This window comes from Pectinophora gossypiella, chromosome 1, assembly GCF_024362695.1.
Source record: "Pectinophora gossypiella chromosome 1, ilPecGoss1.1, whole genome shotgun sequence".
Lineage (NCBI taxonomy): Eukaryota > Metazoa > Arthropoda > Insecta > Lepidoptera > Gelechiidae > Pectinophora > Pectinophora gossypiella.
In genome coordinates, this window is record NC_065404.1 from 3436406 (window position 1) to 3452801 (window position 16396).

General features: G+C 37.3%; 1 protein-coding gene and 1 pseudogene across 1 annotated transcript; both read right to left on the reverse strand.

The window, feature by feature from the left end:
• Positions 1-928: 928 nt before the first annotated feature.
• LOC126381647 (larval/pupal rigid cuticle protein 66-like) lies at positions 929-1948 on the reverse strand. Its single transcript, XM_050031131.1, has 2 exons — positions 1913-1948; positions 929-1606 (listed from the first exon to the last, which is right to left on the reverse strand). Exons 1-2 carry the CDS (start codon positions 1922-1924, stop codon positions 1034-1036), a joined length of 585 nt encoding a protein of 194 aa, XP_049887088.1. The 5' UTR covers positions 1925-1948; the 3' UTR covers positions 929-1033.
• Positions 1949-2591: 643 nt separating this feature from the next.
• LOC126366697 (larval/pupal rigid cuticle protein 66-like) lies at positions 2592-3262 on the reverse strand (annotated as a pseudogene).
• Between the last annotated feature and the right edge of the window lie 13134 nt (positions 3263-16396).

The following is a 16396-nucleotide window of genomic DNA, read 5'->3' on the forward strand; positions in this document are numbered from 1 at the left end:
GGACATCCGGATTGTGAGCTCAACGCTCAACCACTAGACCACGGAGGCCGTCAGGCCGTTGGGTATAATGATGATCCTTTTTACATTGTATTTTAGAATAATGATTTACCCAAGTAATGAGAAAATAAGTAATTATCACATTAAAGGTGTACAACGTCACATATATATTACTTTTGGTGAACGTTGCCTGGAAAGCCCTCATTTCGAGCTATTAAGTACATTACGTGCGGTGCGGGCCAGCTCCAACAGCGTCCTGATGATGATTGCATCCAGACTGGACTGCCCTTTTCTTCGGCATTGCTGTGACAGACACCTCTCTGTGCCAGTGCCGGAAAGGCGCTTCTAAATGGATTTTATTATTATATTTATTTTTAACTCAATATTAATTAGTTTTTCATTTTAATAAATATGTTTTTAATTTTAAGCTTTGATTTTAATAATTTTTAACTTTATTTTATTATTATTATTTTTAATTTTAATATATTGGACATAATTATATCTTACAATATGGGTGCCTACCTGAAATAAATGCATTTTATTTTATTTTATTTAATACTGGTATTTTTCCTTGTTGAATGCTTTGTATGAACGTAATCTTTACTGGGATTTGGTTTTGTGTGCTGTTGTCAAACAAAGATCAATAGATAGATCAATCGTGTGGGCTTTCATAATAAATATTCATAAGGAAAAATACGTAATTAATCAATACATTGCATTAATTTATTGAATTGCCAGCTTGAATAACTCAATCTAGTGAAATTACGGAAAGTAAGTGAATGATTTGCTACAAGCCTCAAAATTGCTTAATTACTTACAAAGTGTAATTATCAAGTTTATTAAGTAGGCACTTATATTAATTGAACAGTGAAATGTACTTCAATATGAAAAAGCGACGTAACAGGATGTCGTCAAAGTAATAATTAAAAAACGTATATTTTAACAAAAGTTTTATTTATTTACACATTGTTCATCACAGCTTTATATGTCATTGAGTATTTGTTGGGTCAAATAAATTATTTTACTATTTACTTATTTACCAGGCGAGTCCGTGGGCTCCGTAACCGTGGGCTCCGTAACCGTGGGCGGCATAGCCGAGACCGTGAGCACCGAGGCCGAGACCGTGAGCGCCGAGGCCGAGACCGTGGGATCCGTAGGCGACGGCACCATGACCAAGACCAGCACCGTAGGCGAGGGGAGCGGCGTGCGCGGCGTAGCTCAAAGGAGCAGCGTGCGCGGCGTAGCTCAGAGGAGCGGCGTGCGCGGCGTAGGCGAGGGGAGCAGCGTGGGCCAGGGGAGCGGCGTGAGCGACCACGGGAGCGGCGTGAGCGACCACGGGAGCGGCGTGGGCGAGGACGGGGGCGTGCACGAGGGCGGGGTCCTTGCGCACGACGGCGTTAAAGCCGGAGTGAGCATCAGCGGCGTAGTCGACGGTGCGCTTCGTGCCGTCGGAGTCGAGGAGCGAGTACTGGCCCACTACGGAGTCCCCGACGCGGGTCTCGTGCTGGCTCTTGACGTCGCCGGTGTGGGGGTCGGACACGCCGTACGAGAAGCTGGTGTAGTCTCCGCCAGCGTGCGCGCACGCCACCAACATAGCGACAACGACGAACTATAGGAAAGGAAAGACAAATTGAGTTAGATGATTAATAATTTCACTATTTTTTAATGTGTGATTTCTAGCTAAACCCCACTGCTGCAGTAGTTTCTGGAGTCAAATCGGTGACCGTTTAGGCTCCGTCATAAGGCAAATTCCATAAAGAAAACTTCCGCTCAATTAAACTTTAGAACTTGTCACAAAACTAGTCACTTTTGAAATATTTTTTTAAATGCACTGTTCGAAATGGGTGTAATTACACTATGGACTCTTGTATATAAGTAAATTACACTATGTAACTGCAAGGTAATAAATAATTACCTTAGCTGCCATTTTGACGTTTGTTTTAGTTGCACAGTGAACTGCGAATGATTAATCTCGATTTTGTTTGTCTTTTATATGAGTCCTGCACAATCGTTTCACGCTAATAATAGGAAGTAAAAGACATATACACGTTCTAGTCACTCAGAGCGAGGGTTTTTAGGAGTTCAATTTCGTCAGTGAACGAGTAATGCGGAACTTCAATGCTCGACGGCTGACCGCTCCAATCGGTATAATGTACTTATATTTCATCCGTAATATAAATATAATATTATTACTTGATACAAAGGAAACAATTAAATGCATTGCACAAATCGAACCCAACCACGTTTTCCGTTTCTAACAAAAATATTCGCAACCTTGAGACAGTTAGATGTTAGCGCAGATAAAAATAATGATGTTACAATGTTTTTAGTCAAATTGCTATTTGTGTTAATTGGACGATTTAAATTATAAACTGATTTTAATGCGTTCAACTACATTATGACAAAATACGATATGTAATATTACCTAGTAACATTATTTTGTAGGTGCAAATGTTTTTGGTTAAAGTAATGTTATTGCGCAACAAAATAATCAAATTACAAAATATTTTAGGGTCATAAAAATTATACGTAAAGTTAAAAAATCATAACTTTTATTTACAGACCAATTATTTACAAAAATATGCGGAGATATGTCAGGATTTAGTAGTAGCGAGCATAGGGGTAGGCACCGAATTTGTAGGGTAAGCTCCGTAGGAGTAGGGGTAGGCGCCGTAGGGGAAAGCGCGGACGATGGGGGCGATGGGGCGATGGGTGCGATAGGGCGATGGAGCGATGGGGGCGATGGGGGCGATGAGAGCAGGGTCCTTGCGCACAGCGGCGTTGAAGCCCCCGGCGCCGGCGGCGTAGTCCACGGTGCGGCGCGTGCCGTCCGACTCCAGCAGCGAGTACTGGCCGACCACATTGTCACCGGCGCGGCTCTCCGTCTGGTGCTTGAAGTCGCCGGTGTAGGGGTCGGCCACGCCGTACGAAACGCAGACAGATCGGAGGCGGCGGCCACAGCCACAAAGGCGAGGAATACGACGAACTAGAAGGAAGAATTTCGTAAGTGAAAAGACTATATTGGGATCAAAAGTACTGTCATGATATTTTACGGTCGTATTTCAAGATAATTTATTGTCACCAAGTCTTGATTGAGGTTGGTCATTATCCATCACTGCTGATCGAAAGTGATAATTGGATTTGGTTCGACAGTGTAGATTTATGACAACAAGCTTAAAGTTATCTATTTTAATATTAGTCTAAATATTTACCTTCGCAACCATTTTGTAGTTTGTTGTTTTGGTAGTTGTGACTACGTCGTAAGATCCTGTGAATCTGATGCTATCCTCCCAGATTCAGTGCCTTTATATATCGCCCAAGACTACTCCAGTTTTATCTCGAGCAACTTGTTTGAGAAGAAATTCAGGAAATAAGTCTAAAAGTCAAGTTCGTGCGAGGGCGATGCTCCCAAGAAAGGTTTCAAGTTCTACATGTTGATATAAATAACAATAGGTGGTCTATATTTAGCATCGTTACATGGAGCATTATGTCTTTATTGATTGCCTTCGTAAATATGTTTAAAAACCTTACAGGGACGCAATTTGGATGCAAATTAGGCTATTTTTGGCTGAGCTGTTTTAATTTATTACGGTTGCCCTAAATATAATTTCAACAGTGAATTTAAGGTCTTTCGACTTGAAAAGTATTATTAGTAAGGGAGATTTAGCACAGTAGGGTATTAAATATATAATACCCTACTAAAAAAATACTACTAAAATAGTAAAATAGTACTATTAAAAATAGTAATCGAACTCATTACCGATTCGATTACTATTTTTTTCAGTTGGAGGTACTTAATATTTATTTTTCTTTCTGGTTGCAGTTAGCTCTGATGATCGTCAAAAGTCTTAACGATTGTTATGGACTATTTGTCCGGCCAAGTAGTTAATGCCATCTGCGGCAAATCTACAATAAGTCACGTCAAAAAAAAAGTTATGGACAATTTATCGTTCTAAGACTATTTATTCTGTTTTGGGCGTTAATTATAATGACACATAGGTCGGTTTGGGTGGGTTTTATATTTATATTGCTTGAGTAGTTTATTTCTGTGCTGTATGTAAATATTTTGTTTTGTTTGTGAATAAATTTATTTTTATTAGCAGTCACAAATAGGTAGGTAATAAATTACTTCCATATTTTTTATCATACCTTTATTTCAATTTACGAGTACAAAATTATAAATAAGTATACAACTAATAGGTTATATAATACAAATGGCATTGCATTTCTTGGACATTACTAAGTCTTTCCCTCAATAGTAATCATTTGTGCCGAAGGTTATCTGGTACGGTCACCAATTACCTCTTATTATCATTCTGTAGTGCACTTCAGTCTATTCCTAAGCTAGTCCGAAGCATTGAAGTAAAATATAAATGCAAACAAGATAGAGTATCAATCGGTGTCCGTTTTCCGTCGCGTTCATTGATCCTTAGTATATAGTGTATCGATACACAGATGACAGAGAAGTCTTTCTACATTTGTTTATTGACAGAGAAGGTCATGTTAACTCATAAAAGGCGTTATGTTTTTAATATACGAGGTGACTTTAGTATCGTACTTTACATGACGCCTATTTTATGTCTCTACTTTAAGACACTCAAAAAAATCATCTTGGAGTGTTGGATGTTCCAAAATTTGAGTAGATACCTAACATTTGTCTCTTTGCTGCTTGAAAATGGCTTTAGAAGTATTTTCCTTTTTATTTCAAATACTTATCCTCGTTTATATTAATACCAAATTCCTTTTAAAGTAGGCTATGTCATAGTGGTGAGACATACTGAGTAGGTATATCTATTTTATCATTCCGTGGTTATATATAACTAAAGGACTTCCTTTATGTTCCTTCCTCTTCGTATCTATCACCTGCGATAAAAGTAGCTTAATTCCAGGGATGACCAACGCGATGAGTGTTGATGGTCTGAATGACAGACGTCCTGGACACAGCAAAAGGTTCTGGCGTCGAAAGAACTTGAGGTTGAGGTATTTGTGGCCATTGAGGTGTACCATTATCATCTCTATCACCTGATCTGTCTACGTCGTTCCTATCATTGTTGACTGTAGCTCGGAAGCCCCTTAGGTCATCGGCTCTGTAATCAACGGTCCTTCGTATTCCATCAGGCTGAAGAAGTGAGTACTGGCCAGTTACCGTGCCTCCGTGACGGGTTTCCTGTTGGTTTTTCATGTCTCCAGTGTTGTGATCGTTGACGTTGTAGGAAAAAGCGTAGTTCGAGTCGTCGTGTGGAATCACAATGGGAACGTGAATCGGTAGTTGGTGGATTACCATGCACGTAGCTGACAGGACCAACGCGGAAATTATGGACAGCTGGAAAGAAAAAGTTATAAATTCTTGAACTGGCTCGCCACTCACTCAAAAAATGCCTTACCTAAGTGCTTATTGATAATGATGTACGGTATCTATTGCAGCATAGAAATACACAAAATATGAACAACGCTCAGATCTATTGACATGTGCAAACTCAGAAGTGCCACATTGAATCAATTCACCTAAAAATTCGATATGGCAATTTGATTTTGTGCATATAAAAGTAAGTGCGCAGTGTCAACAAATGTCAAGTTAATAGCAATATTGATTTTTTTTAGGTGAATTGCTTCAATCTGGCCTTTTTAACCCCTCTGAACTTGTCTTTGTAAATTGATAAGTTGTGTAGTTTCCCTATCACCATACTTCTCTACTAGGGAATGATAAAGGTAAAACATGTTTAAAATCTCGAAAACTCAGATAGCATTCGCAATACTTTCTCCATCTACATAAATTCATCATCTCCCTTGCATTATCCCGTTTTTCACAGGGTCCGTTTACCTAATCTGAAGATTTGACAAGTCCGGTATTTTACAGAAGCGACTGCCTATCTGACCTTCCAACCCGCGAAGGGAAAACCAGCCCAATACAGGTTAGGTCACAATCGAAACGTATTTCTCGGAATGTGGGTTTCCTCACGATGTTTTCGTACACCGCTGAGCACGTGATAATCATTTATGATCCAAACATAAATTCGAAAACAAATAATATAAATCCAGAAACAAATAATGATAAGGCATCCCGTATTTAACCACGACCTTTGAGGGTAAAGTATCTAGAATCTACAACCAATATCAAAAAGTTTTGAGCAAATAGGTTTATTATATTTATAAGACTGGGAAAACCTAAATGCAATTACGATGACAGGGAAACTAGTGCAATCTAATAAAACCCTTGCTACACTGTTGTGAAGGCTGAATGAGTAATATTATAAACTAGACCAACCTTCTGAATCATGTTGTTTGAGTCTAAAACCCGTCCTTTGACTACACGAATACTTAATGAAATATAAGTGTCAATGCGAGTCCTGCTATTTATATTCAAACTATAGGAAACTGATATCGGAATGTGCAATACAAGTATCAAATTTTGTGGGAAACGGAAAGGAAATAGAGCATTTTATACAAAATCGATATCTATTCGTAACACTTTAGTAACGTAGAGTACATATTAGAGACACGTTTAACAGACATACGCATCATTTTTTTCGGTATAAATGATGACCCTGGTTACCATAACAAGTTGCTGTATTATCCCGATCAAAATAAAGAGAAGTAATAAAGATACCTAGCAACATAATTCTATACATATCTTTAATTATCTAAATATCAAGCATCAATTATTTTTGAACATGCCTTTGCCAATACATTATATTTTAGGATAATTCTCACGTTAAAGTTGTACAGTGCCATATATATCTTTTTTTGGGAAACGTGGCCTTTTGGATTTTTCTTTTTGTTACCTCCAGAGCATAGAGATGCACGTTACTGGATAATATGGCCGTTAGTAAGACGTACCTATTATGCAAAAATATATTTGCCGAATAATATAAAAACGTTGAAGATATTAGCCTCAATTCCTGCAGACACCTCCTAATTTTATTTTAAGTTAAAAGGAAAGGGACGGGAGATTAACAACTGTTAATTTTAAAATCAATGAATAACCCGGGTGAATTAAATATATCTCTGATATGCAACCCGTTTCATGTGTGCTGTCATCTTAAATCTGTCGAGTTATTGACCAATGTAAAAAATTTAGAGGGTTGTTTTAGATTTCTGCCTAAAATTGTATTCCATAATTTTTACGCCTGTCGATTATACGTCCCTTTTCGTTTCGGCGGATAAGAAAATGACAGGTATAACTTAAAATAAAATCAGGTGGTGTGTACTGGAATCGGGGCCATTGGTTTGTTACATACCACTTAACAATATCGTTTACGGCTGCGGTCCGTTCAAATGGCAAATAAAATGACTGTAATTGAAATTCGACTCACAAAGTCTTTGATTATACTTAGCACCTTGAAACTAATAAACAAATAAGGGCATTTGTATGCTGTCCTCGTTTTAAATATCGAACTGTAGTGAATACGGGTGGGCCCCTTTGGTTTTTTTTTAAAGTGAAAAATATTTGCTGTTTTTTGTTTTTCTTTTCTGCCACGTAGGTACTTCTTCTCTCGTATAGGTTGTAAGGCCAGTGACCGACGTTTGAACCGCTAATGACCCCTGACATGGCTCATATAACGACTAAATACTTACTTTTGTTCGGAGTACGGATCATCCTACTATCGGGTGATGAGCTTGCAATATTCTAACCAAACTATGGAACACAAAGTGTTTTTATTATTATAAAATATCTTCTCAGATAATTAAATCTAGTCGAGAGACCAACGCCCTGACCACTAGATTACGTATGCCGTTAATGACAATGTGTGAAGTATTTATTAGGAGTAAAGAAAAATAAAATAAAGTGTGTTCATCTTCTCAATAATCTTATCGGAAAGCTACATAAGCTATCTTCGGGCGCATCAGCGTCGTGGCGGCTAGGAGTCGAAGCAGTCGCCATGGTCATCATCAATCTTATCATAAATCCGCCTTAGCGATTGCGTCTTGTCAAGGTCCTACATGATGAAAAAGAACAAGTTGAGTACCAGAATAAAATAAATTAGGCAGAAAGAAGGTATTAACGGAACTTTCTGGCAATAAATCATTTAGCCCGGTCCAAGAACTTAGTACTGTTGCGAATTTATTTATAATAAAGAACATTAAACTCGAAAGAAACAGTAAACTTGAAATAACTAAACATTAATTTAATGCATATTGAATGTAATAAAAACAAAAAGTTGATTAAAATTCAAAACTTATTCCAACTTTAAAAGTCACTCTTCACTCCAAACTAAACAACTGTAACCCAACTAAAAGTGAAGAAACAAATCATAAACGTTAACTTTAGAAGTAAATAATTAATAAGCGTATCATGCAACGCGCATTAAGTTACGTAAGTATAACTTTGAGCTCATCTTGACGACCATGGCAATGACCCTCAAATGCATTATGCCATTGCACTGTCGGCGCCGAAATTTGACCCGGCCCTGTGTTGCATCATGAACGGATTGCGGTATAAGCGAGGAGCGATTATGAAACTTGGCAAAAAAATATATGCAAGACATCTAGCACAATAGACACAAGATACAGAGATAAGGACAACAGATACAGAAAGGCACAACAGGCGGCCTTATTGCTCATGCAGAAATTTCTTTTAGGCAACCTTTGGATATAGGAAAATTTTGTACAAATATAATAGCGGGTTAGTGCATTCTAACATAATAAATAATTCAAATAACTACCTACAATAATAAGAACATTAATCTATCTGTATAATTAGATAGATCAAATCAAATCAAATATACTTTATTGCACAGAACTAAACAAAAATCAGACATAAAACTTGAATACAGTACAATTTGGGCAATAGATTAATGTTGACTATTAAATATAAATAAATAATTAAATATAATATCACTATGGAAGAAGGAAAAGATGACAGATAGTTTACATATAAGAATAGGAGTCAGAGTTCACAAAGTGGGCCTTAACTTGTCCTTAAGTATAAGATTTGATTACCTATATTTTAAAAATATCACAGGAGGAAAAATAATTGGTGGAACAAATTGAAGCAGACGTCGTGTTGCTTTGAAAAGAGACAGACAGATGGGAAATGTTACACCGACAAGAGCGTAGTTATTAGGTAATGTAAAGAAGCAATCTTGAACAGGGGCTTAGCCAAGTTGACAGTGATAAAAATGTATGGGATTGATATAATGTGACGAGTCAATCCCATACTTACTATAAGTACTTATTTTTGACACTATTATCGTGATAACCTTTGTAACTTGGCTCGGGCCCCTGGAGAATTGTTTAACTGCGAAAATGTAGTGGCTAATATGTTCAAAAGCTAAAAAGGATACATAATATGTTCCAGCAAAACCATTTGTAAGTAGTTTTATTATTGAATCATATTTTTAACTTAAAATAAGGGATGTTCATTATCATTTTAGGAATATTGTAGGTGACAATTTGCTTTGATATGGCCTTGTTAACCCCCTTGGTACCTAACTAATCGGTTTTTAAACATATGTATATTCTTAATGATAGGGGCAAAAATGTAATCGCCTCCGCTCATGTCTTGGGCTTTTGGAAGTTAAGCGATTATTTAGAGCAGTTAATTATAACTTGTTCGCAGATGGTTCGTGAAACTATAATGACTACCTTCAATGGTATTACCAACTTTAAGTTTAGGCTCAATACAAAGTTCATTTATTCATTTCTTAGGAGGAAAGTTCCGGCAAGAAGTTTTTGGATTATTTGATTAAGTTTCGTCTTCTGTACAAAGGCTTTTTGTATTGATAATTCAAATGGAAATGATCTAAGTATTGCACATAATTCACAGAATGAACACCATGGTATAGAAAACCAGGTATGCTCACAAGTGACAGCTAACATTTCAAGGTTAGCCCAGCTGACGTCATTCCAACCTGCGTTGCCATTTTGTAAAAAATAAATTACCTTCGATATTTACTTTGCAAGGAAATTTTGAAATTTAGAAAAATATTTAGTTAGTTTTAATGATTGGTCAGTAATTCTCTTAATTTTCATAATAAAATTTACGTCCTTGGAGATACCAATTTAATTCAAATTCAAATTCATAAATATCTTTATTCAGTAGGTAACATAGTTACACTTTGAATTGTCAATGGTAACACATTGGTAAAACTTACGTCATCAAAGGGCTAGCAATCTTGCCAAAGGATTGAGAATACCTGGTCTTCTTATACCATGGACGATGTGACAGTGACAAATATGAAATTGACACTTTGACAATAGTTGTCCATGAATGTCATTATCAATATCACAGGGTTTTTTTTACAAAATGGCCGCATAATTCAAGGTATTTACTAATAGGTAGTACATTGTAGGTAATTCATTCTCTTTCAGTTTATAATGTAGGTAATTAAAACCATCAAAAATGACTGTTTCTTTTGGTCAGGTTTATTTTTTTATCCGACTTCGGCGAAAGCAAAAAGGCGGGTTATTTATCTTTATTGTGGAGTTCCCGGGACAGTGGCCCTCTCTTAAATCCGGTCCTGTATTGCTATGTATGCAGTAGTTTTAGGCGGATGAGACGTTCGTTATGTAAAAATTGACGATTCACAGTGTAACTATGTTACCTACTGAATAAAGATATTTTTTAATTTGAATTTATGCTTAGTTTAAATAGGCTAGTTTTCAACTAGTCAAATCAGTAACTTTTTACTTAACGTCATAATCACGAAATTACTATGGAATTTGTATGGAAAAGCACCCTGTGACGTCATATAAAAATGTGATAAAATGTCGTACTTATTATTACGTTTTTTCTTTATTAAAATTCATAAGTACATAAATTTAATAAAAAAAATAAATGTTTTTCGTTACTTTTTTCGTTATTAAGTAATAATAATTTATCTTGAACCTAGTACACGACCCAATAAATTAGCAACAGGCCTCACTAGTCAAATAAGAAACCACAAAAATCTACTAAGTAATATCTCTAAATTACTTTTAATACCGCCCACGGAAGCGATATTTTTATTGCCAATACAACTGCTTATTAATCGTATGCTCATTTTAATTTAATTCCAATTAAAGCCATTCAAATGTTAAGCTTGGTAATAAAATTTGTCGTAATTGGATTTCGGCGGTAAATGTTTGGCGCCAAATGTTTCTAGGCATAGACATTTTTTTTTGTTTTGGTTTTCCCCGAAGTGTAAGGCAAAGGGAACTATGCCCAAGCCATGTCTTACGTATTTTTTTCTTGATGATTAATGAAATGATGAAAGGTGATGATGATGAAACCTAAGCCCCCTACCTCGGAGTAGACTCCTACTCCGAACCCCAAACGAATTAACTCAAAAGTCCGCATAAACTTTCGAGTTATGAAGCGGCTTACTGCCACGAAGCGAAAATAGGCAGATCCACTTTGTTTATTGAATACTCCGATATAATAACACTCGCGAATGTCTTCCGACTAACTTAATGCGATCATTAACCACAAAACACCACTTCGTATTAATTATTTAGATTATTCAATGAAGAAAGCAACTGTCCCGTTCCCGTTTCCCGCCAAAAAGCCCTAGGCATAGACAACTTGACGAGTCTTTATGTTGACCATTATAAGTATTAATTAATAAAAAAATAAACTTGTAATAAGGGACTTTCCAGTCTTCGTTCACCAAAAACAATACAGATGGCGTTGTACAGCTTTAACGTGATAATTACCTATTTTCTCATTATTTGGGTACATAATTATTCCAAAATACAATGTAAAGGGAGAAGCATTATAAGAATAATTGTCGCTTGATATTTGGATCACATTATGTATAGAACTACGATGCTTCCTATATTGCTTCTGTTTATTTTGATCAGAATAATTATGGGTGGAAGATGTAATTGTGCCTGGGTGTAACAAAAAGGGTTATCATTTATACCCAGAAACAAAGACAAAAGATGCATAATGCCTGTTACCCATGAAATTCGAAAGTTAGCGCAATCTATATTGATTTTGAAGAACGTAGCCTGGAGAGTCCCCCATTATACGAAGCGAAATCGATCGACTTTTCGAATCGATTTTCGCCGTGCCAATGTCACATCTCTAATTTTCACTTTGACAGTTCTGTCTCCCGCGTGTAAAGATGTTATTTTAGAAGATTTTCTGTTCTTAAATACTAGTTTGTTGTGTTGAACTGTGCTTTCTACATAACTACTACTTAATTTTGAAAAGTAATCAATTTCACGAGATAAAGAAGAGTGAAGAGATAATGGGTCCTTGCCAAGCAGCGAGACAGGGTAAGCAAATTAGTATTCCATCTGCTTTTGATTCTGACATATTTCATGTTTATTCTTCGTACTTCTTCTTTTATACATTCTATTTGTAATTATGGTAACATGTCAATAGGTGGGCACATGACTCTTCTCATCATTCGGAGGGGATATGGAGCATCAACCACGCGCCTCAATTGAGGGTGGCTGAAGAAAACAATGTCCGAGCCAATAACAACAATTACTAAGGTATGTGTAGTTCACGTTACTTATCATCTCCATACCATTTTCCAGTTTCCACAGGGTTCGCTTACCTAACTTGAAGCTTTGACAATTTCGGTTTTAAACAAAAGCGACTGCCAGTCTGACCTTCCAACCCGCGTAGGGAAAACCAGCCCAATACAAATTACGTTTTAATCGAAACGTATTTCTCGGGAATGACATTTGACACTCACTGTGAGATTTCAAGGTCCAATAGCAGCACGGGCCTAAACCAAAGATTTTCGATATTTTTTTCGATTCATAACTGATTACCACGTGCTCGACGTTGAAGGAAAATATCGTGAGGAAACTCACATTCCCGAGAAATCCATTTTCGGAGGTACGTGACCTAACCTGTATTGGGCTGGTTTCCCCTTCGCGGGTTGGAAGGTCAGACAGGCAGTCACTTCTGTAAAAAACCGGTCCTATCAAATCTTCAGGTTAGGTAAGCGGATCCTGTGAAAAACGGGACAATTCTATGGAGATGAAGATTCGCATTTTATCCTCATTAGAACGATATACTTACCTACTCATTACTACGCCGTCTCATTCATAACTAAAGTCCATTCACAACAATAATCTACATAATAAATACGTGTATCGTTACGATGTTGCATCAGATGAGCTCATCGGTCGTTGACTCCATATGAGAGGTATCATCATCAAACCAGTTTTAGATGAGCTCGGACGTGATATACTTTCTCAAGAGGAATGAGGTCAGATAAAGTGGAAATTTGTGATAATAGGACTCGACAACTACGTTCCTTTCTTCCTAATATTATTATTATTTAGTACCAGACTTGCACCAATGAGTTGTTGATTTATCTTAAGTGCAGTTTTACCCACGACGGAACGGAGCAGGTATATGCGTTTAGGGTGAGAGATGTCTGATCGGTAATAGATATACTTAAGTACCTAAACAACGAATATGGATGTTTACAGTTATTTTCCTAACGTGTCTGTTTCTCGAAGATATACTTAAATGTAGCGATAATAATTTTACCATAATACATAACCGAGGAATATCCGTCGGGGGCTGCCATTAACCCAGCTAAAGTTTTTCTAGTGACGTGAATACAATTATTGAAGAATTGTAGATGTTTAACGACGACATAAAATACACTTATGAGTATGATTAAATTTTTGTTGAAATTTCATATAGAAAAGGCAGCCCCCGACGGATATTCCTCGGTTATGTATTATGGTAAAATTATTATCGCTACATTTATGTATATCTTCGAGAAACAGACACGTTAGGAAAATAACTGTAAACATCCATATTCGTTGTTTAGGTACTTAAGTATATCTATTACCGATGTCTCGAGATATCAACTCTTTTTTAGAAAGTATTTTTAAGTCTAATATAATATTTCGTTACATAATAATTGGGTTAAGTCGGGGGTTTTGAGTTATTTTATTCTTTTTCGATGAGATTTTTACAGTCGTGGGTTTTTTTCAAAATTTTTAATTTTGCTTTATTTACTAACACGGTTGGTTCGACCATTAAAGACATCGATACGGCTCATCGTCTATCACGTTGGTCTAACAGAAAGCTTGGTGAGGTGTGGGTACTTAGTTCATCATATTATAGTCGTGAGCTTATGTCTGTATGTTGTGTTATTACCTACAAATTAACATCGTCAATAATACCTATAAACCCTTTCATTTCCTATAGGAAGCTTAATAAATATAGAATGTATAAACGTTTAAATCATGTACTTTTCCAAAGATTTATTATTTTAATAATAAAAAATATCTCAGTAAAATTATCATCGGTAACATAAATAGTTGGGAATCCCTCGGATCATTTAAAATTAGTCGCAGTCCAGACATGCGCGCGCGCCGCGTTATGGTACGACATTGCGAGGCTGCTTGCGCGTGAGTCAGTGCTTTTGGCGGAATGCGGATCGTAGTAGGCTGTAAGTGACGATTGTAAGTACTGTAGGAAAAACTGTTGGTTTCTATGTATTGATGTGCATCTACATTTTATGTGGGTGGAGTAACCAATACGGCATTTGGTATTAGTAAAGCCTGTGACTAGGGCCCCGGAAACTCCATACAAAAATCTCATTCATATCGTGTGACGCTATACCGCGTAAGTGGGAGCGAGTCAGGCTGACCACGCGCGCTCGCTCTTCCTCCTTAGCCATTTGGACTGAAGCACAGCCCGGATACTTCATACAAATAACCTCATTTTACACAGACACCACACATTGACGTTATCGTACACACGCATCTGTGTGTGTGACATCTGACGCCAGACGATTGAACTCTAAACTGTGTTCGAGGGGGGTGAGGTAAACCTAGCTCTGACGCTGGTGGGGAGCGGAGTGTTGCCGTTCTATACGATGTATTATTTCTTATTCTTTAACTGAAGTGAGACCCAGAAGGGATGAGGTAAACCTAGCTCGGCGCCGTTCTATACGCAGTTTTACTTACTTTTTTATTTTTCATATATATGTATATCATTGCTCCTAATAAAGCAAATAAATTTGAAAATGCTTCTGTATTACATATTACTTTGCTACCATTACACGGTCTCGCAACCGCTTGCGTACGCGCACCAAGGTCGCCGCCTCCGTGTCGCTTTGTTTGCTATACCTTCTGATATCGATCGCAATATTAAACATTGTAGTTAAATAATATTAATGTTCCCTACTTGTACGTCATGACGTGGATGTATTACTGATAATCTTGCTGGTTCTTTTATGCAGTTGGTTGTTTCAATCGTGTAAGCAACAGCTTAAGCAACTAATAAGTTATGGTCAATTGACGCTCCATAGGCTCTTCTTGGACCTCTTACGCGGTAAACACACGACGCGATGGCCCGCGTGGCGAGGCGGTGCTCCTGCACAGAATAAATAATAGTACTACGTACAGAAGTTGCACTCCTTTGATCTTGACATTTTATACAGGTACCTACCTAAAATTCGCGCGTTCAAACTAAAAACAAACACGAGCTATTCGTTAACTGCGCGGTCAAATACTGGGGTTGTCGCTAATAGTAAAAATAATACTCTTAAGAATCGATGGTTTACTTACAAATTAATATTACATTTCCGACCGCTTCACAACGTGGGTTTTTTTTTCTATATTGGCCAAGTATGTTGGCTCAACTATGCCTGATGGTAAACATAGAGAATCCCTAATTGCAGTAGCAACCGAAAGCAACGCAATGAGTCAATTTGGAATCAGTTGCGACTACCATACTGGGCTACTAGGTGCTTCTTCACGCTTCGCTTAAAGAGCCCCATATTTTAAGAAGGAGGGAAGACTTGAGCCGGAAACCCGTTCCACGTTCCAATTTTCGCCGTTTTCGAGGTAGGAAACTCAAAATTTATACATTAGGAAAGGGAAACCGTGTTAAACCGAATTTAACGAGAAGCCGCGGGAAAAAGCTAGTCCTCATATTTATCACTGTCACTGTCGATTGTCATAATCGCTTGCAACTTGGCTAAGTTTTTGTCGAAAATTACAACACTTATCGACATCACTAAACAGCAAATTAAGGAAGAGGGACACCACTAAATTGCGAATAACCAAGACCGACATGTGCTTTTAGGAAATGTCGAAGTTTAGACATCAGTCTAATTAGACTTCGCTAATAGTCGATGGATGGTGACAGTTTAATAGGCATTTAGGGTGGTATTAATAAACTAATCTCAGCTGAGACTGCCCTCAAGACCATGCTCAAGTCTCTGCTTTTATATGAGAACTGTCACATTGACACGATCTTGAGAGCAATCTCGAAGCTGAGGTTAGTTTATTAATACAACCCTTAGAGGACTTATCTCTGTTTTAGGAAGAAAGTTATTCATGCAAAATGTATGTTGAACCCTGTAGGAAATCGTGGCGTCTCCGACAGTGAGTGCAGTGAAGGGCTGAAGTAATTATTTCAAAATATGGTCAAAGGACAATGAGACAAAACGTCCCCCTCCAACAACAGAGACCAGACATATGTCAT